A 23,532-nucleotide genomic window follows, 5' to 3' on the forward strand; every position below is an offset into this window, starting at 1 on the left:
GGCCACTGTGACAAGATGACATGGCAAAAACTTGTGATTTTCTATGGTCTGTAGTGCATAAGATTAGCCTTAAAAAGCTGACAGGAGACTGTCAAGGAAAGACTCGCACAAGGGCAGAATTTCTCAACCTAAAACCATCTGTGATTCTGATGGATGTGTCCTCGCTCTCGCAGCGATGTGCTGTGACATCAGCGCGAATCAATGTTCCAAAACTCTTAAATCCACTTTATCTGTTCCAGCAAGGTTTAGTGTCAGTTTACATGAGTGTTCTACTGAGGTAGATGATGTTCAAGTCAGTCAAACACAGTTCACAACCCATTTTACTTCTGTAATCTGATGTATTTCAGAATAAAATTTAACAAATCTTATTATTATCTGTTAGGAATTAAAGGATTTAGTTCACTTCAGAATTACAATTTTACTCACCCCCATCTCATCCAAGGTGTTTATGTCTTTCTTTCTTCAGTTGAAAAGAAATTAAGGTTTTTGAGGAAAGCATCCCGGGATTTTTTTCCATATAGTGGACTTCACTGGGGTTCAATGGGATGAAGGTCCAAATTGCAGTTTCAGTGCAGCTTCAAAAGAGTTTCAAGACAAGAGTCTTGTCTAGCCAAACGATCGGCCATATTCTAAAAAAAATACATATTTATATAATTTTTAACCACAAATGCTCGTCTTGCACTGCTCTGCGATGCGACATGCATTAAGTAATCACGTTGAAAAGGTTTTTGAGAAAAGCATCCCAGGATTTTTCTCCATATAGTGGACTTCACAGGGGTTCAACGGGTTGAAGGTCAAAATTGCAGTTTCAGTGCAGCTTCAAAGGACTCTATACGATCCCAGATGAGGAATACGGGTCTTATCTACGATTGGTCATTTTCTAAAAAAAAATAAAAATGTATATACTTTTAACCATAAATGCTCATCTTGCACTGCTCTGCGATGCGGCACACATTACGTAATCACGTTGGAAAGGTCACGCTTGACATAGGCGAAAGTACCGCTGTAGGGCGAAAAACTCCATCTCATTTTCTCCTCCAACTTCAAAATCGTCCGACATTCTTGTTTTACCTTTTTTTGTGAAGGCTTTTTGTCAGGTGTTATATGCCAGGATAAAGGGGGAAGGGTTAAAAAAGGGTCTGAATATTTGAGGATGAGGATGAAAAAACACCTCAGAGAAATGGGAAAACATTACGATGTAATTTGATAGCTTGTAAGTCAATGAGATTTTTATAACAGTAGGGTTAGAGACTACTTAGAGATTACTAAGAGACTACTTCAGTAAAATGCATACAAATATCAGTCTTCACTGCCAATAATATGTCTTAAAATGATATTAAATGCTTCATTTTATGATCAAAGCTATGTAGTTTTTACATATGTATTATAATGGAATGCAATGATAATTGAGCAAATAAACACTCCTCAAAAGCCTGATGGATCGTATTTGATACATTTGAACATGATTTTAGCAAAATTTTGATCATGTTTATCATTTAGAGTCCTTTTAGATTTGAGTATTAAATATGATACAGTAGACTTTATAAGGTTAAAAAATTATGCATTTTCCTCTCATATTCCTCTCAAAGAAGTCTATATCGAATTATCGCTGTGCTTTCTCCACAGTGACGTCAATGGTAGTGGCATGGATTACAGTTATGGAGGGTAACATGTTTTTATGGCCTGTAGAGTAGTTTCCTGTAGAAGTCATCTTAGATTTGTTTGCATGGTTTGAAGTGAACTCTAAGTCTCTGTTTATTGTTTTACCATTACTCAAACGTGTATAATGTTAAAACATTTACTTTGTACTAGTCGAGTAGTTCCTGAAATATTTACTCCCTTAAAGAAAAATACAAAGACGCTCATAACTTTTGCTTCATCTCAAGGTCTTACGAGGGTTCCAAAGTTTCCTGAACTCTATGGTACATTTGATTTCTTTTCATCTGTAGAGTGCAGTGTGTAGATTTAGATGTGTTTTCACAGATTGTGTTATAGAGCTAGAAAGCGTTAATGGAGTCTTATATTCGTAGTCTTGTTTGATGTTACACCCCCAAAGAATATAAATGAAGAAAGTGATATCTTTCACTTGAATGAATTTACTTTGAGCACCATTTTCCACTAAAGTAACTGCTTTCAGTTGAGCGATGGCCTTTGGGAGGCAGATAGATTTATCTGACGATGAGTATATTCACCATGTTTTCTGTTCAAGACATCTGCTTGACGTCTAACGTGAGATGCCAAATGCAGCAGTTCATGCAGCAAGACCTTATACATAATGCATGTCCTTGAGAGTCCATTTGTGCAGTCAGCATAATGATGAAACTCATACTGTAAACAGGAAAACAAAATAAAGTCCTCTGGGTCTCTTATGAAACTGCTGTATCACAATGCAAAAGGCCTGAAACATACTCTACAGAAGTACATGAACGCAAACATTTATCCAAACTTAAGTGCATTGTTGAGTTTTCAGAGTATTCACAATGCAATTCCTAGTGCAGTGTATACATAGAATTCTCAGTGTTGCCACACGGGGCGCTATTGTGAACATTAAACAATACATTAAACATTAAACAAATTACACTAAACTGCTTTCTGCTATGGCCAGTTTTTCAGGTCAAAAAACTGGAGCAACATTTTTTTTCTTAAAGGGTTAGTTCACCCAAAAGTGAAAATTCTGTCAGTAATTATTCACCATCATGTCGTTCCAAATCCGTAAGATTTTCGTTCATCTTCAGAACACAAATTAAGATATTTTTTTATGAAATCTGAGAGCTTTCTGTCCCTCCATAGGCAGCTACATAACCACCACTTTGACGCTTCAAAAAGTTCTTAAAGAGATTGTAAAAATAATCCATATGAAGTGAGCGGTTTAGTTTAGTTTTCTGAAGCGACACAATCGCTTTATATGATGATCAGATTTAATTTACATACAAAATTCATCAACTCACACATCAGTTGTGGTAAATGGAAGCTCAAGCATGTTTGCTTGATGCGTGCGAGAACCAATGAGCTTCATTGTCATGTTACGTAGCAAATTTGAGCTTCTGCAAGAACCAATGAGGTTCATTCTTGTGTTACGCAGCACGTTGGAGCTTCCACAAGAACCAGTGAGGTTCATTCTTGTGTTACGCAGCACATTTGAGCTTCCACAAGAACCACTGAGGTTCATTCTCATGTTACGCAACACATTTGAGCTTCCACAAGAACCAATGAGGTTCATTCACATGTTACGCAGCACATTTGAGCTTCCACAAGGACCAATGAGGTTCATTCACATGTTACGCAGCACGTTTGAGCTTCCGCGAGAACCAATGAGGTTCATTCTTGTGTTATGCAGCACGTTTGAGCTTCCACAAGAACCAATGAGGTTCATTCACGTTACGCAGCACATTTGAGCTTCCACAAGGACCAATGAGGTTCATTCTTGTGTTACGCAGCACAATTGAGCTTCCACAAGAACCAATGAGGTTCATTCTCGTGTTACGCAGCACATTTGAACTTCCACAAGAACCAATGAGGTTCATTCTTGTGTTACACAGCACATTTGAGCTTCCACAAGAACCAATGAGGTTCATTCTCATGTTACGCAGCACATTGGAGCTTCCACAAGAACCAAGGAGGATCATTCTCGTGTTACACAGCACGTTTGAGCTTCCGCGAGAACCAATGAGGTTCATTCTTGTGTTATGCAGCACGTTTGAGCTTCTGCAAGAACCAATGAGGTTCATTCTCATGTTACGCAACACATTTGAGCTTCCACAAGAACCAATGAGGTTCATTCTTGTGTTATGCAGCACATTTGAGCTTCCACAAGAACCAATGAGGTTCATTCTTGTGTTATGCAGCACATTTGAGCTTCCACAAGAACCAATGAGGTTCATTCTTGTGTTATGCAGCACGTTGGAGCTTCAGCAAGAACCAATGAGGTTCATTCTTGTGTTACGCAGCACGTTGGAGCTTCCACAAGAACCAGTGAGGTTCATTCTTGTGTTACGCAGCACATTTGAGCTTCCACAAGAACCACTGAGGTTCATTCTCATGTTTCGCAACACATTTGAGCTTCCACAAGAACCAATGAGGTTCATTCACATGTTACGCAGCACATTTGAGCTTCCACAAGGACCAATGAGGTTCATTCACATGTTACGCAGCACGTTTGAGCTTCCGCGAGAACCAATGAGGTTCATTCTTGTGTTATGCAGCACGTTTGAGCTTCCACAAGAACCAATGAGGTTCATTCTCGTGTTACGCAGCACATTTGAGCTTCCACAAGGACCAATGAGGTTCATTCTTGTGTTACGCAGCACAATTGAGCTTCCACAAGAACCAATGAGGTTCATTCTCGTGTTACGCAGCACATTTGAACTTCCACAAGAACCAATGAGGTTCATTCTTGTGTTACACAGCACATTTGAGCTTCCACAAGAACCAATGAGGTTCATTCTCATGTTACGCAGCACGTTGGAGCTTCCACAAGAACCAGTGAGGTTCATTCTTGTGTTACGCAGCACATTTGAGCTTCCACAAGAACCACTGAGGTTCATTCTCATGTTACGCAACACATTTGAGCTTCCACAAGAACCAATGAGGTTCATTCACATGTTACGCAGCACATTTGAGCTTCCACAAGGACCAATGAGGTTCATTCACATGTTACGCAGCACGTTTGAGCTTCCGCGAGAACCAATGAGGTTCATTCTTGTGTTATGCAGCACGTTTGAGCTTCCACAAGAACCAATGAGGTTCATTCACATGTTACGCAGCACATTTGAGCTTCCACAAGGACCAATGAGGTTCATTCTTGTGTTACGCAGCACATTTGAACTTCCACAAGAACCAATGAGGTTCATTCTTGTGTTACACAGCACATTTGAGCTTCCACAAGAACCAATGAGGTTCATTCTCATGTTACGCAGCATATTGGAGCTTCCACAAGAACCAAGGAGGATCATTCTCGTGTTACGCAGCACGTTTGAGCTTCCGCGAGAACCAATGAGGTTCATTCTTGTGTTATGCAGCACGTTTGAGCTTCTGCAAGAACCAATGAGGTTCATTCTCATGTTACGCAACACATTTGAGCTTCCACAAGAACCAATGAGGTTCATTCTTGTGTTACGCAGCACATTTGAGCTTCCACAAGAACCAATGAGGTTCATTCTTGTGTTATGCAGCACATTTGAGCTTCCACAAGAACCAATGAGGTTCATTCTTGTGTTATGCAGCACGTTTGAGCTTCTGCAAGAACCAATGAGGTTCATTCTCATGTTACGCAACACATTTGAGCTTCCACAAGAACCAATGAGGTTCATTCTTGTGTTACGCAGCACATTTGAGCTTCCACAAGAACCAATGAGGTTCATTCTTGTGTTATGCAGCACATTTGAGCTTCCACAAGAACCAATGAGGTTCATTCTTGTGTTATGCAGCACGTTTGAGCTTCTGCATAAACCAGTGAGGTTCATTCTTGTGTTATGCAGCACATTTGAGCTTCTGCAAGAACCAATGAGGTTCATTCTTGTGTTATGCAGCACATTTGAGCTTCCACAAGAACCAATGAGGTTCATTCTTGTGTTATGCAGCACATTTGAGCTTCCACAAGAACCAATGAGGTTCATTCTCGTGTTATGCAGCACGTTTGAGCTTCTGCAAGAACCAATGAGGTTCATTCTCATGTTACGCAACACATTTGAGCTTCCACAAGAACCAATGAGGTTCATTCTTGTGTTATGCAGCACATTTGAGCTTCTGCATAAACCAGTGAGGTTCATTCTTGTGTTATGCAGCACATTTGAGCTTCCACAAGAACCAATGAGGTTCATTCTCGTGTTACGCAGCACGTTTGAGCTTCTGCATAAACCAGTGAGGTTCATTCTTGTGTTATGCAGCACATTTGAGCTTCCACAAGAACCAATGAGGTTCATTCTTGTGTTATGCAGCACATTTGAGCTTCCACAAGAACCAATGAGGTTCATTCTCGTGTTACGCAGCACGTTTGAGCTTCTGCATAAACCAGTGAGGTTCATTATCGTGTTATGCAGCACGTTTGAGCTTCCACAAGAACCAGTGAGGTTCATTCTCGTGTTATGCAGCACGTTTGAACTTCCACAAGAACCAATGAGGTTCATTCTTGTGTTATGCAGCACGTTTGAGCTTCTGCAAGAACCAATGAGGTTCATTCTCATGTTACGCAACACATTTGAGCTTCCACAAGAACCAATGAGGTTCATTCTTGTGTTATGCAGCACATTTGAGCTTCTGCATAAACCAGTGAGGTTCATTCTTGTGTTATGCAGCACATTTGAGCTTCCACAAGAACCAGTGAGGTTCATTCTCATGTTACGCAGAATGTTTGAGCTTCAGCAAGAACCAATGAGGTTCATTCTCATGTTACGCAGCACGTTGGAGCTTCCACAAGAACCAATGAGGTTCATTCTCATGTTAAGCAGCACATTTGAGCTTCTGCAAGAACCAATGATGTTCATTCTTGTGTTACGCAGCACATTTGAGCTTCCGCAAGAACCGATGAGGTTCATTCTCGTGTTACGCAGCACATTTGAGCTTCCACAAGAACCGATGAGGTTCATTCTCGTGTTACGCAGCACATTTGAGCTTCCACAAGAACCAATGAGGTTCATTCTCGTGTTACGCAGCACATTTGAGCTTCCACAAGAACCAATGAGGTTCATTCTCGTGTTACGCAGCACATTTGAGCTTCCACAAGAACCAATGAGGTTCATTCTCATGTTTCGCAGCACATTTGAGCTTCCACAAGAACCGATGAGGTTCATTCTCGTGTTATGCAGCACATTTGAGCTTCCACAAGAACCGATGAGGTTCATTCTCGTGTTACGCAGCACATTTGAGCTTCCACAAGAACCAATGAGGTTCATTCTCATGTTACGCAGCACATTTGAGCTTCCACAAGAACCAATGAGGTTCATTCTCATGTTACGCAGCACATTTGAGCTTCCACAAGAACCAATGAGGTTCATTCTCATGTTTCGCAGCACATTTGAGCTTCCACAAGAACCAATGAGGTTCATTCTCATGTTTCGCAGCACATTTGAGCTTCCACAAGAACCAGTGAGGTTCATTCTTGTGTTATGCAGCACGTTTGAGCTTCTGCAAGAACCAGTGAGGTTCATTCTCGTGTTACGCAGCACATTTGAGCTTCTGCAAGAGCTTTGTTCTCGTGAATCAAGCAGGTTCGGTTGAGCTTCTGTTTATGTTCGATGATCAATGTTTATATGAGAATAAAAGCCTAAATTCAATCTGTTCATCATATAAAGCGATCGTGTCTCTTCAGAAAATTTGAACTAAACCACTGAATTCATATGGATTAGTTTTACAATCTCTTTATGAACTTTTTGAAAGTGGTAGTCGCGTAGCTGTCAATGGAGGAACAGAAATCACTCAGATTTCATCAACAATTGAGTTCTGAAGATGAACGAAAGTCTTGCGGGTTTGGAACGACATGAGGGTTAGTAAATGATGACAGAATTTTCATTTTTGGGTGAACTAACCCTTTAAGTTAGCGAGTTAGTTGAAGATGACATGTTTTATCTAGCTACTTGAATAATTACATATCCAATTTAACGGTCAAGGCATTTGAAGCAGTGCTGTAAGGTGGATAAAATTCCTTTTTTGGGTTTTGTTTTATGTTATTTTGTTTTATTTTTTACAAGCCATTTAAATGCTTGTAAACTAAAACAAACTAAAATAAAAAAGCATCATTTACTCACCCTCAAGTTGTTCCAAACCTGTATGAGTTTTTTTTTTTTTTTTCCTTCTGCTGAACATAAAAGAAGATATTTTGAAGAATATGGGTAACCAAATAGTTATGGACCGTATTGACTTTCATAGTATGGAAAAAAGCCAATGGGGTCCATCAACTGTTTAGTTACATTCTTGAGTAAATGATGACAGAAATTTTGGGGTAAACTATTCCTTCAATACTATTTTTATATCAACATACTGATTGGTAATACCATACCACATCTACACACTCAAATTAATAAATAAAATATTTAAGCATTTTTAACATAGATTACATAATTTGTTTCCTTCTTTTCAGACCCTTAGTCAACAAATCCTAAATAGTGTTTTATTTCTGTTCTGTGTTTGCTTTGAGGTTAGCGCCAAAGTAGCGCAAAAATGCATTTTATGTACCAGCATTACTGTATGTGTTTGCATACTTTGCGTTGTGTATGTTTCTGGCTTAAAACCTAATCATGAGGTGTCATTTCAGGAAATCAATTCATTTCAAACACCCACAGAAATAAACCAGTGAATGTGCTTTCTTTGATTGCAGAACATCTTCTAAAAGGCTCAACATCAAGATTCTGTGGAGGCGTTCGCAACACTGCATAGTCAAGCTTCATAGAGACACAAACGTGTTCGTGTAGGAAGACCACAAATATTAATTTGAGCTTTTCACACTTCAGTTTGTTCATTCTTAACCCTGCGTTTTTGTTTATACTTTACCCTGGGTTATAATTAACGGTAGTAGTCAACAAGGTTTCACGCTGTACATTTGTAAACCCTGGCTTACATTCTTATTTGCATATTTATGAGTTTAATATCATTGATTTAGGAGTTTACTTCGGATGCTGAACAGTTTTACTTACTGCAGCTGTAAGGAGTTCATGAATATTTTATGAGCTAACCAATGAGGCAGTTTATGATTGGTTGTCTGTTTCTAAACTGCATTGATTCCATACTTTGTGTGGGTGATCTTTCAGTCCATTAAAATTATTATTATTATTATTATTATTATTATTATTGCATAAAAATACCTGCATTCTAGATTATAGTAGCTCTCAAAGTATTTAGTTTTATTCACTCTAATTTTTAGCCAAAACCTCTGTCATCTGTTTTTTTTTTTTTTTCTTCATCTTTATTTTTATACTTGTTCTAAATGCTTTTATTAGAAAAATACATACTTTCAATTCATTCACCTTTACTGTCTCAGAAAACAAATTTGTTTTTCCAAAGAAGGTTATATTTGGTTATGATGAAAATGAGAAGTGACATTAAAAAATAGGTGTCATTACAAAACCGCTTAGAGAATCATAGTTTAGAGAAACTGTTTTAACAAATTAAAAGTGATTGACTGCTATCTCTTTTGCTATTTTAGAAAGTTTAAAGCTTACACACTGTAACTTTTTCTCCAAAATGTGAGAAATGTCATCACGATTACAGACAATCTCATATGATACCACATTATTCTTGAAAGCTCATCAAAGCCACTGTCAGATCTTTATTCCAAGATGTAATAAATGTTTTAACACAGATGAAACATCATTTGATTTTTTTTTTTAAAGTGTCAAACGTGCTTTGAACTAAAGAATCACCCATAAAACTTTTGCCATCACAATTCAGGGTTCAGGATGACAAGAAACATTGCTTACCCAGGGTTAAACAGTAAAAATAGAGCCAGATTTACTAAACAGGGCAAATTAGCATGAGCCAGCAATCCCATAAAGTTCTATAGGTGATTTACTGACAATGCAGACATTAAAGGATTAGTTCACTTTAGAATTAAAATTTCCTGATAATTTACTCACCCCCATGCCATCCAAGATGTTTATATCTTTCTTTCTTCAGTCGAAAAGAAATAAAGGTTTTTGAGGAAAACATTTCAGGATTTTTCTACAAATAGTGGATTTGACTGGGGTTCAAAGGTCTAAATTGCAGTTTCAGTGCAGCTTCAAAGAGCTCTACACGATCCCAGATGAGGAACAAGGGTCTTGTCTAGCCAAACGATCGGCCATATTCTAAAAAAAATACATATTTATATAATTTTAACCGCAAATGCTCATCTTGCACTAGCTCTGCAATGCGGCATGCATTACGTAATCACCTTGGAAAGGTCATGCGTGAAATAGGTGGAAGTACCGAGCAAGTGTTTACAAAGCGAACTTGCAAGATTGCTAGATAAGACCCTTATTCCTCGTCTGGAATCATGTAGAGCTCTTTGAAACTGCACTGAAACTGACATTTGGACCTTCAACCTGTTGTACCCCAGTGAAGTCCACTATATGGAGAAAAATCCTGGAATGTTTTCCTCAAAAACATTAATTCCTTTTCAGCTGAAGAAAGAAAGACATAAACATCTTGGATGACATGGGGTAAGTAAATTATCAGGAAATTTTAATTCTGAAGGGAACTAGTCCTTTAAAGATCACATACACACCCAGATAATTTCCAAAATGGCAAAGAGCAGTGGACATTTGTGTAGGGTCACAAACAAGCAAAGCCGATGATAATCAGGTGCGTGTGATCTAACAACTTAGGCACAAAGTGGCTTAAAGACATGCTTTTTTTTTGGGGGGGGGGGGGGGGGTGTTAAATAATGCCGCAAATACCCGTAAACTGACTAGTTCAAACCTCAGTAAATCATGTTGCTTTATTCATTTACGGTAAATAATCTCCTCCCATAAATATTGCATCTGAAAGGGAAACTCCTGCAAATGCATATGCAATAATTTGTGGTCAGCCACAAAAATAACTGTGTCCATGTCTTTTCAGTGCTAATTTCTCACTGTGTGTGTTTAGTAAATCCTGACAGGCCATTTTTTTCAGTAGTTTTTCAATGCCAAAAGAGGTTAAGCTATTCGTAAATCTGGCCCATAGTGTGAAAAACCCTATTATTACCCTTGCCCAATGGAAACATAATAATCACCATTGTAATGGATCTGACAGTCAAAGCCAATAACTTTTAATACTGTGCACGTTATAAAGTTAAAGCAGGCAGACGTATGCGCTCACTTCCTCTCGTAATACTCTTGCTTTGATTCACAGGCCCACTGGGCTGTTCTGTCATCTGCAAACCTGTAAATGTCAGCAATTATTTAGACACACCGCGCCGCTCTCCACCGACTGCATCGACTTTCTGCCACTTGTGAGGAATTAGGAGGTGGCAATTATGTGGAGTGTTTCATCTAAATCAATTTAGAACAAGTTTAAGCGACTGGAGACGTTGCTGTTATGTTGAGATTTGAGAAAATGAACACTTGACCTGTCTCGCTCCAAAGGATGCAAGCTAGAAAGAAAAAAACAAAGAATAAATAAGGTCTTCGTATGCAATTGCTGTACTAAAATAGGCTATGCAAAGATTTTAATGTACACTATTGTTCACGGTTTTGGGTCAAAAAAGCATGTTGAATTGCACTAATATAAAAAATGCATTGCATTAACGGTGCTTGCATTTTAATACATTGTAATTTCAGGACTTGCATTTTTAGGGGGTTGAAATTCAACATGATTGTACTGTATATTTAAGCTGTGAATATTTGAACTGAAAACATTTCACTTTTTAAAAAGGACCTATTATGCCCCTTTTACAAGATATAATATAAGTCTCTGGTGTCCCCAGAATGTTTCTGTGAAGTTTCAGCTCAAAATACCCCACAGATAATTTATTATAGCTTGTCAAATTTGCCTCTTTTTGGGTGTGAGAAACACAGCTTTAACAGGAGCTTTAACAGCTCGTGCTTCGGTTGCTCAACAACAACAAAACTGCAGAACTCAGCCAAAATGAGGATTGTCAGTAACGGTGTTCAGCCTTACATTGTTCAAACCGGACTCGACACTGATGGAGAGACTCAGGAAGAAGTTACAACTTTTAGAATGAATCTAGATGTTTCTGAACGGTTAGTGGATAAATTTATGTAGTTGCTGTGGAGTTGATTCAACTCGTCCACTAGCATGTGCCGTCATGTTCATCTTTTGTGCAAATCCAGTGTTGAATTGACCCTCGTTTGTGAAGCAGTCCGGCGTAAAATGACGGCATGACAACAACACTCTACTACAACAACTCTTCCTCTTCTCTAAAGCAGCCCAAAATATATATATTTTCAAATAGAAAACTGTTATTTTGAATTTGTATTAATATTTCACAATATTGCTGTTTTAACTGTATTTTTGATCAAATAAATGCATTGATGAGCTTAAGAGACTTATCTTATAGAAGGATAGTGTATGTCTGGTTGTTTATTTATTATTTTCAATGGACGTCACTTTCATTTTACTGTAGCTGAAGTCTTCTCCTGAGTTGACATGCTGCTTCGACGCTTCTAGTGTGGAGAACCTCAAGCTGTCGTTGCGTGGCAAGACGCCCGACACGTCTGGTGTAGACACGTGTCAGACCTAATGCATGTCTTCACACTCTTGCAGGAGGTTCCAGCTGTCCGAACACCAGCGCCCTACAGGAGGTGCGGAACTGTAATGAGCATCCTTGCATCGTGTATCACTGGCAGACGGGCCCCTGGGGGCAGTGCGTGGAGGACACCACCACATCCACCCTCAATACTTCCTCCAGTGCAGACAAGTCCACCTGCACCATGGGCGTGCAGACTCGCAAGGTCATCTGCATAAAGGTCAATGTCGGACAAGTGCCACCCAAAAAGTAAGATTTTAAAAGAGCCATTTTGTTTTCCCTTCTCTGAAGAGTTCTGTATGTAAATGACCTCTTATATGATTGGCTCACCTGTTTGCATGTGAAATGAGTGACAATGCTTACAGTTGTGGATTTGCAGTGTAGTTGTCCTTCAACAACTTCCTTTTTGCAAAGTTGTTGTTATAATTGATGGGCTACGTTTCAGAACACTGAAGAGCTTTTGATATGTAAAAATGGGCAATTATATATTAATGTTCTCATAATGGCAGAGGATCTTTTTAAGATTGTCAAAACTATATATAAAAGGCACAAAAATATATACTGTACAAACACACTTTATATATATATTTATGTATATATTTTTTTTCTGATTAGATTTTTTAAATCTTTAAAATTAAATCAGCTTAAAGCTGATTTAAGTACCCCCCCCCCCGACTGCATCTGTGGAGCTCAGCCACAGTGATCTTTGGGTTCTTCTTTACCTCTCTCACCAAGGCTCTTCTCCCCCGATAGCTCAGTTTGGCCTGACGGCCAGCTCTAGGAAGGGTTCTGGTTGTCCCAAATGTCTTCCATTTCAGGATTATGGAGGCCACTGTGCTCTTAGAAACCTTAAGTGCAGCAGAAATTTTTTTGTAACCTTGGCCAGATCTGTGTCTTGCCACAATTCTGTCTCTGAGCTCTTCAGGCAGTTCCTTTGACCTCATGATTCTCATTTGCTCTGACATGCACTGTGAGCTCTAAGGTCTTATATAGACAGGTGTGTGGCTTTCCTAATCAAGTCCAATCAGTATAATCAAACACAGCTGGACTCAAATGAAGGTGTAGAACCATCTCAAGGATGATCAGAAGAAATGGACAGTTAAATATATGAGTGTCACAGCAAAGGGTCTGAATACTTAGGACCATGTGATATTTCAGTTTTTCTTTTTTTAATAAATCTGAAAAAATGTCAACAATTCTGTGTTTTTCTGTCAATATGGAGTGATGTGTGTACATTAATGAGGAAAAAAAATGAACTTAAATGATTTTAGCAAATGGCTGCAATATAACAAAGAGTGAAAAATTTAAGGGGGTCTGAACACTTTCCATACCCACTGTGTGTGTATATATATATATATATATATATATATATATATATATATATATACATTTCACAATGCAAAAAAAAATCTTGGTCCTGGAATGGTCCTAAAAATAGTATAATTTCTTTTGTTGTACTACATTTGACTTGGGGTGAAATTTGACATGGACATATTCATGAGAGAATTCATGACATATAAATGTAATCTTAATTTTGGCCATTTTATGGTGCAATATTAACATCTGTTATTATGATGTAAGCACATATGGAGTGGATCTTACCTCGAGTTAGTGGTGATGGAGGGTTGTTCAGAAGAAGATGGGTTGCTTGTGTTTGAGTGGCAGATTGTAATTGCTCTACAGATGTCTGCGTGCTCACAAACCCTATCATTCCACCGCAGGCAGACGAGGCTGCAGAAAGCTGAATAAACATGGAGTCACAAACAGGCTAATTAGCACAGTCATTTTCAGACTGCCTAATTTCCTATTGATGATAATAGCAGTAATTAAGAGGGCTTGATTCTTTAATGCAATTTAATCACCACTAGATGAGGGGCCTCTTGAGGCTTAGCACAAACAAACCCCCTAAAAATACATCATTGATCCACTTAGACAATGTCCTCCTGACAGTCCTTTGTGGAAACAATAGCAGTGGGTTTTTGGCAAAGACGAATTGTGGCTTAGCTATTATATAGCATTTTCCACTTGCTTTTAACCACTTAAAGGAGTAGACCGTTGTGTTTTAGTCTAGAATGCATATGATGAAAAGTGCAATGTGATGTAGTGTTGAATTTAAAGACCCCCTGTGGTGAAAATCAAGTTTTTAATGTTGTTTATATGTCTATCTGGTGTGTTTTTAACATACTTTAAGACAAACCATGTGCAAATTCATAAGTCAACATCATTGCTGAGTATTTTCTGTTTAAAACTGCAGTAAACCTAAGACAGTCTCAAACCCGCGGTTTGAAATCACTGGTGTTTCTGAGGTCACAATCTACCTTGTAACCAGTCACGTCAACCAATTCTGATTGGCTGTCAGTGTTTTATTGTTCAACAGCTAGAAAAAAAATAGTTCTGAAAGTGATCCCATTATATCGTTTTCGATATAGCTGGTGTGGACGGTGCTATTCTTTTACTGTATATTTAAAACGTTTTTAGGAACTTGATCATTATCTTTATAGTTATCATTCTTAGTGTGAACGGGTCTTTAGGCTTCTATTATGTGATTTTTGTATAGTGAAAAATGAACATTATATATCAGATTGTAGTCATGTGGTTGAATCTGGAGTTGAAAAAGTAAGAGAGATTCAGAGGTGCCATTGTTACATTTTGATGAAAGATTATGATGACAAGCATGTCTATACTTTGGAATAGCGTGCAATAAAATGATGAGCTATAATGAAATGAAATTTCGACTTAATTTATATACAGTTGTCAATGCCAAAATGTTGTAGTGTTTACGTAGCTTTAGAGGCATTTGATGTGACTCATAACAAAATCAAAATTCACATCCTCACTCAGACCTGCATTTCATTTTGAATATCTTGTCTAGATTTGCATACGCTCAGATGTCATGTTTTTGCCCAGGTCTGGGGCAGGAAGAGCTTACGCAGGTTTTCCTGCCCTGAGCCACTTTGTGTCACTCACAGCGTCAGATTGAGAGAAAACTCACAATCACATAGACAGCGATGTTAAAGCTCAGGGCCCGGACCTTTGATGCGCCTTACAGAAACTGACAACTGCTGCTGCAGTTCAAGTTTCATCTCTTGCTCTGACAATGTTAGTTGTTTTTTATGATACTTACCTAGAAAATATAGTGAAGAATGAGCTGGAAACAAATTTCAAGAGCATGCTGCAACTCTGTTACGACTGTGAGGGTACAACAAGGGGGAGACTTCATAACACTCAATATTACATGCATAGTTTTCGTTGTCAGTATTGTCAGTAACGTTGTTCGGCATGGCAACAATGACAGCATGGCAACAACACTCTCTTCCTCTTCTCTAAAGCAGCCCAACATGGCCTCACCCCCTTTTTTGCGTGTTCTCAGGGGCAGGGTTTATGTAAATTTTAGGGTTAGTGATGTCAATAACCCGGGAAGAAGCTCGTTGTAGTCCCTACCAGCCATTTGTTGTTAAATAGCGAATTCTTTAAAAGAAAATATCTCCCTTTGCATTGAACTTTTGACTTTGAACATTACACAGTAACTCAGGGGTAGGCAAGTTCGGTCCTAGAGAGCCGCTGTCCTGCAGCGTTTAGCTCCAACCCTGAAAAAAAAACTGGTAACACTTTACTTGAAGGGGTGTGCATAAGACTGACATGACACCTTCATAATCATGACATGACACATGTCATGAATATGAAGGAGGTTTTATGAATGTTTATGACAACTGTCATTAAGTGTCATTCGCTCAGTTATGTCATTTTTAATGCAAAGATGACATTGTTTGAGATGTCCGAGTTATGACAACTTGACATAAACCAATACATCATAACCTGTCAGTGTCTTTGTCATGACAACTTGACATTATTTAGCTTTATGGGTTAACATTACATTAAACTGTCATGTGGTTGGTTTTGACATTGGCTGTCATGAGGCCATTATAATAGTGTCATGAATATGTATCTTGAGCTCAGGTACAGTGGTACAAATTGAACTTGTCATTAAAATGTCATTAAGTGACAATACTCTGACAAATAATTTTATAACAGCGTCACGACTATTTTTCATTTCATGTTTTTTTTTTGTTTTTGTTTTTTGTTTTTTTAAGTTTCCACCAACAGAAGGTCAGATAATAGACAATTTCAAATTTCTTAAAAAAGATGACACTGTTATAAAATAATGGTAACACTTTATTTTAGGGTCTTTTAACTAGTTGCTTATTACTATTAGCATTCATATGGCTAAAATATTGGCTATTTATTAGTACTTATAAAGCACATATCAATGCCTTATTCTGCATGAACTTCTACATTCTTAATCCTACCCAATACCTAAACCTAACAATTAACTATAATAAGCAGTAAATTAAGAGTTTATTGAGGGAAAAGTCATAGTTAATCATTTATATATGTGTTCCCTATACTGAAGTGTTACCAAAATAATGTAATGTAATGTAATGTTAACCCATAAAGCTAAGTAGTTTTTTTTAAGTTTGATAAATAATCTGCTATGTCATGTTTATGACAGGTTATGATGTTTTGCTAATGTCAAGTTGTCATGACAAAGACACTGACAGTTTATGATGTATTGGTTTATGTCAAGTTGTCGTAACAAAGACATCTCAAACAATGTCATCTTTGCATTAAAAATTACATAACTGAGCGAATGACACTTAATGACAGTTGTCATAGACATTCATAAAACCTCCTTCATATTCATGACACGTGTCATGTCAAGATTATGAAGGTGTCATGTCAGTCTTATGCACACCCCTTCAAGTAAAGTGTTACCAAAAAACTTCAGCAATCCTGAAGTAAGCAATCCTGAAGCTGCCTATAGTAATCCTGAAGAGCTTGATTAGCTTGTTCAGGTGTGTTTGATTAAGGTTGGAGCTAAACTCAGCAAGACAGCGGCTCTTTAGGACCGAACTTGCCTACCCCTGCACTAAGTAAAGTTAAAAAGTGAAATCATAATCAACCACCACTTTAATAATGAATTCAAAAGCAAACACGCAGGAGAATAACTGGAAATTAGTATACATAAAAACACATAACAAGAATAAACAAGACTGAACCATGAACAGAGGAAAGTAAAGGCTTAAATACACAGGGTAAGTTAATTAACTGGAACAGAAACAGGTGTGTAACTAATCAGAAACCATGCAAAATGCCAAACCAAGCAAACCAGAACATTTGTCCATACAATGAAAGTCAATGTGGTCCAATGTTGTTTGAGCCCTGGTGTTGTTAAAAAATCTTTTTTTGTGTAGAAAGTCGGTCATACGGGTTTGGATTGGCATAAGTGTGAGTAAATGATGATTTTTTTTTTTTTAGGTGCACTATACCTTTAAAAAGGTGGGTGGTACCTGTATGCCATTATAGTCAAATGTATTGTATATTGTCGCCAGCACAAAAACTACTCTCAGGTTTAACTAAAGACACGCAGTGAAAAATTAGCACTGAAAAGGCATGGACAGTTATTTTTGCGGCTGATCTTATTGCATATGCATTTATTTAAATGAGTATTTAAATGAACTATGCAAGGTGATTTACTAAGGTTTATGCTAGTCAGTTTACTGGTATTTGCTCCATTATTTACCGCCCAAAAAAGCACGTCTTAAACCAGATGGTAATTTGCACTACTCTTGGTAGATTGCGTCGGTCATTATGGAAATGATCTGGCTGCGTCTGTGTTCTTTAATTTGAGCGTCGTCAGTAGATCACGTTCAGAACTTTCCACTCCCATCGATGCTTTTTGCAGTTGTGCTAATTTTCTCTCTTTTTTTTTTTGTGTGTAAATCTTGCCCTCTTCAGAAGAGGTTTGAATTGATTCCATTTGAACTGATACAAAAAAATGACTCGCACTTCTAATTCTAATGCTGTTTTGCAAATGCAGTTGCGGTCCAGATTATTTTGTAAACCAGTCAGTGTAATGCAGATTTATAAAGAGGTTGTTATTGAAGGGAACTGATTGAAAACTAAACCAAAAAACCTAAAAACATAACTGGAGCGTAGCAATTGTTTAGTGAAATGTTTGGTAATTGAAATAAAGATAAAATAAAATAAAATACTGAAACATAAAAATAAAAATAAATAAAAGCTAAATAGAAATATTAAAAAACTAATAAAAATGAGAAAAGAAAAAAAAACACAATAAATTAACATGAAAACTGAAATTATAAAGATAAAAGCTAATTAAAAATATTCATAAATAGTATATATAATCGTATAAAAAATAATGCTAATACTAGAATGAGCATATGCATTAACTGGATCCCCTTGAAAAATCTTTATCAAAATATATTTGCTGAAGAAAAAGTTCTGTTTATTTCTCCATTTAAGTAAAAGTTGTTGTCCTTGCATGACTTTCTTCTGGATGTTTTATTCTGCCCACACTACTTGTCAGGTCAAAAATGTTGTACTTTAAAGGAATATCCTATTAGAAGTGATTAACAGAGGCGCAAACAGTGTTATAATAGTTTTTCCAGAAACTCTAATGAGCTACTTCAGTGAAACCTTCAAGGAAATGTGATCCCTCACTTTTTGCTGCCGGTTATGACAGTTAATCCTAATTGAAAAATAATGACAACTTAGAGAGGGCAAGGGAACGATGCGTTTGTTCTTCCTCAGCGTTAAATGTATGAACTGTTTTTTTTTTTTTTATATATATATATAAATTATGCTATTCGAACATTACCAAGCCCTTTTGCAATCTAATCCTTTCTGTTTGCAACAATAACAGTTCACAACAATTTAGTTAAATTTTTAGTAAGTCATTTCCGTATATGATATTGCAGTTTAAAAATTTGCACTCTTAACCAATTGTAGCAGATCAGAATAGTCATTTTAGCCATTACAATAGTTGAGAATGAGCCATTGCCTGTCTTGAAGTATTGCTAATGTGCTGTCAGAAATTTACCCAATCTCCAGGAGAGCCCTGCACACCCAAACCGGATTTGTTTCCCTGGCAGGATTTACCGCTTCTGCTATTGGTATTACGAATAAATCGGCCTTATATATCTGTTACTTTATTATATTGTGGCAGCTTTGCAACCCTCATGAAACATGGAGCACATGGCGACTCCCTTCACAGTGGAGGATTTGATCAGAGATCAGATTACTGAATGTCCCTCTGGTGGACTGTTGCATCCCTGTTTATCTTTATCCATGGGAATTCGACCGAGCCGGAGCAGTGCTTAAAATACAGAAGCAGATTAAAACTAACCCCTGATCTTAAATTGAGGAGCTGTAACAGTGATAAAAGAAGAGTATTACCGAGTGACTGACTTCTGTAACAGGATGTGAGGCCTTATCTGCCTCGTCTGGCTGGTACATAATGCAACCGTGGAGCAGGAAAATATGATTGGAAAAAAGAGGTATTGTTGTGCTACAGATGCTGGTGAGCCTTGCTCAACAAGGATTCTGATGTAATCCATTGTATGGAGTAGGGCTGGGTAATACAGCTAAAACAATCTTGATGTTTTTTTAGCCTTTTGATGATATATATATACAGTTTCTTCATATTTACTTAATGCATTTGCTTTGAAATGGCTTAAAGGGAAAGTTCACCTAACAATTAACACCATAAACAAGATTTTTTTGTATTATTTGTCCATACAATGAAAGTCAATGTGGTCCAATGTTGTTTGAGCCCCGGTGTTGTTAAAAAATGTTCTTTTGTGTAGAAAGTCAGTCATACGGGTTTGGATTGGCATAAGTGTGAGTAAATGATGACGTTTTTTAGGTGTACTATACCTTTAAAAAGGTGGGTGGTACCTGTATACCATTATAGTCAAATTATTTCAATCTGTATATTGTGGCCAGCGCAAAAACTACTCTCAGGTTTAACTCAAGACATGCAGAGAAAAATTAGCACTGAAAAGACTCTTTTTGCGGCTGATCTTTTTGCATATGCATTTATTTAAATGAGTATTTAAATAAACCATGCAAGGTGATTTACTAAGGTTTGCGCTAGTCAGTTTACTGGTATTTGCGCCATTATTTACCGCCCAAAAAAGCACGTCTTAAACCAGATGGTAATTTGCACTACTCTTGGTAGATTGCGTCGGTCATTATGGAAATGATCTGGCTGCGTCTGTGTTCTTTAATTTGAGCGTCGTCAGTAGATCACGTTCAGAACTTTCCACTCCCATCGATGCTTTTTGCAGTTGCACTATTTTTTTATTTTTTTTTGCAAATCTGGCCATCTTCAGAAGAGGTTTGAATTGATTCCATTTGAACTGATACAAAAAAATGACTCTCACTTCTAATTCTAATGCTGTTTTACAAATGCAGTTGCGGTCCAGATTATTTTGTGAACCAGTCAGTGTAATGCAGCTTTATAAAGAGGTTGTTATTGAAGGATGGAGCTGTTAAAAACTATACTGGACTCAACAGCAAAACTCCAGCTTGTGTAAAACACAGCACTGTTACTCATTTCACATGCAAAGATAGTGTGTTCTCAGAAATCTTACAAGCACAGCAGTATAAATGGCCTGTTTTATTTGAAGGGTAAGAGAGAGTGGGAAATCCTGTTAAAACCTAGACTAAAACAGTCAGTGATACTCAGAGGAAAGATAAAATGCTTCAAAAGTGTAGAAAACATCCCGTATAAGAAATGTAAAGTGAAAGTGTTTGAATCCTTGTGTGACCTGCAGTAGTTAAGCCTGATATATAAATCTTATTTAGACGTTTGGGTCTTTGGTGAAAGTGCGACACAGAGATCTCAGTGTGTTCCTGAGCTCTTCATCCACTTGCTTTCTGTGATCAAATAACATGCGAGTCACATTTTCTTGCACTGAGTGTCCTGGTAATAAATCACTGTGTGTGTTTGTTCTCTTAGATGTCCTGAAGCCCCTCGGCCAGAGTCAGTACGACCCTGTCTGTTGCCCTGTAAGAGAGACTGTATAGTGACACCTTTCAGTGAATGGACAGAGTGTCCCACATCCTGTGAAGCAGGTATTCTATCATTCTATTTATCTGTCTGTCTGTCTATCTATCTATCTATCTATCTATCTGTCTGTCTGTCTGTCTGTCTGTCTGTCTGTCTGTCTGTCCAGGCGTCATTCTATCTATCTATCTATCTATCTATCTATCTATCTATCTATCTATCTATCTATCTATCTATCTATTTGTCTGTCTGTCTGTCTGTCCATCCGTTCGTTCCTCCATCCGTTCTGTTTACTGTTCTGTCTACCGTTCTTTCTGTTTATCTATCATTTTGTCTATCTATCCATCCATCCATCCGTCTATCTATCTATCTATCTATCTATCTATCTGACTGTCTGTCTCTGTCCATCTGTCTGTTGTTCTATCTATCTATCTATCTATCTATCTATCTATCTATCTATCTATCTATCTATCTATCTATCTATCCATCCGTCTGTCGTTCTCTCTATCTATCTATCTATCTATCTATCTATCTATCTATCTATCTATCTGTCTGTCTGTCTGTTTGTCCAGGCGTCATTCTATCTATCTATCTATCTATCTATCTATCTATCTATCTATCTATCTATCTATCTATCTATCTGTCTGTCTGTTTGTCCAGGCGTCATTCTATCTATCTATCTATCTATCTATCTATCTATCTATCTATCTATCTATCTATCTATCTATCTATCTGTCCATCCGTCTGTCTATCTATCTATCTATCTATCTATCTATCTATCTATCTATCTATCTATCTGTCTGTCTGTCTGTCCAGGCGTCATTCTATCTATCTATCTATCTATCTATCTATCTGTCTGTCTGTCTGTCTGTCTGTCTGTCTGTCTGTCTGTCTGTCCGTCCGTCCGTTCGTTCCTCCATCCATTCTGTTTACTGTTCTGTCTACCGTTCTTTCTGTTTATCTATCATTTTGTCTATCTATCCATCCATCCATCCGTCTATCTATCTATCTATCTATCTATCTGACTGTCTGTCTCTGTCCATCTGTCTGTTGTTCTATCTATCTATCTATCTATCTATCTATCTATCTATCTATCTATCTATCTATCTATCTATCTATCTATCCATCCGTCTGTCGTTCTCTCTATCTATCTATCTATCTATCTATCTATCTATCTGTCTGTCTGTCTGTTTGTCCAGGCGTCATTCTATCTATCTATCTATCTATCTATCTATCTATCTATCTATCTATCTGTCTGTCTGTTTGTCCAGGCGTCATTCTATCTATCTATCTATCTATCTATCTATCTATCTATCTATCTATCTATCTATCTATCTATCTATCTATCTATCTATCTATCTATCTGTCCATCCGTCTGTCTATCTATCTATCTATCTATCTATCTATCTATCTGTCTGTCTGTCTGTCCAGGCGTCATTCTATCTATCTATCTATCTATCTATCTGTCTGTCTGTCTGTCTGTCTGTCTGTCTGTCTGTCTGTCTGTCTGTCTGTCCGTCCGTCCGTTCGTTCCTCCATCCATTCTGTTTACTGTTCTGTCTACCGTTCTTTCTGTTTATCTATCATTTTGTCTATCTATCCATCCATCCATCCGTCTATCTATCTATCTATCTATCTATCTGACTGTCTGTCTCTGTCCGTCCATCTGTCTGTTGTTCTATCTATCTATCTGTCCATCCGTCTGTCATTCTATCTATCTATCTATCTATCTATCTATCTATCTATCTGTCTGTCTGTCTGTCTGTCTGTCTGTCTGTCTGTCAGTCTGTCCAGGCGTCATTCTATCTATCTATCTATCTATCTATCTATCTATCTATCTATCTATCTATCTATCTATCTATCTGACTGTCTGTCTCTGTCCGTCCATCTGTCTGTTGTTCTGTCTGTCTGTCTGTCTGTCCAGGTGTCATTCTTTCTATCTATCTATCTATCTATCTATCTATCTATCTATCTATCTATCTATCTATCTATCTATCTATCTATCTGTCTGTCTGTCTGTCTGTCCAGGCGTCATTCTTTCTATCTATCTATCTATCTATCTATCTATCTATCTATCTATCTATCTATCTATCTATCTATCTATCTATCTATCTATCTATCTGTCTGTCTGTCTGTCTGTCCAGGCGTCATTCTATCTATCTATCTATCTATCTATCTATCTATCTATCTATCTATCTATCTATCTATCTATCTATCTATCTATCTATTTGTCTGTCTGTCTGTCTGTCTGTCTGTCCATCCGTTCGTTCCTTCATCCGTTCTGTTTACTGTTCTGTCTACCGTTCTTTCAGTTTATCTATCATTTTGTCTATCTATCCATCCATCCATCCGTCTATCTATCTATCTATCTATCTGACTGTCTGTCTCTGTCCGTCCATCTATCTATCTATCTATCTATCTATCTGACTGTCTGTCTCTGTCCGTCCATCTGTCTGTTGTTCTATCTATCTATCTATCTATCTATCTATCTATCTATCTA

At 37.6% G+C, this 23,532-nt stretch overlaps 1 protein-coding gene across 4 annotated transcripts in view; it reads left to right on the forward strand.

Annotated features, from left to right (window-relative positions):
* The window catches only part of LOC125243659 (thrombospondin type-1 domain-containing protein 7A), a 158,119-nt gene that overhangs the window by 98,653 nt on the left and 35,934 nt on the right, over positions 1-23,532 (forward strand). For all 4 annotated transcript variants that reach the window (XR_007179079.1, XR_007179080.1, XM_048153452.1 and 1 more), the window contains exons 9-10: positions 12,178-12,409; positions 20,985-21,100. Coding sequence is in view for 2 of the 4 variants with exons in the window: in XM_048153452.1 (XP_048009409.1) it covers positions 12,178-12,409; positions 20,985-21,100 (348 nt within the window). In the remaining 2 variants the exon portion in view is untranslated. The remainder of the gene's footprint in view (positions 1-12,177; positions 12,410-20,984; positions 21,101-23,532) is intronic.

The sequence above is a fragment of the Megalobrama amblycephala genome, linkage group LG13 (genome assembly GCF_018812025.1).
Source record: "Megalobrama amblycephala isolate DHTTF-2021 linkage group LG13, ASM1881202v1, whole genome shotgun sequence".
In the NCBI taxonomy this organism is placed as follows: domain Eukaryota; kingdom Metazoa; phylum Chordata; class Actinopteri; order Cypriniformes; family Xenocyprididae; genus Megalobrama; species Megalobrama amblycephala.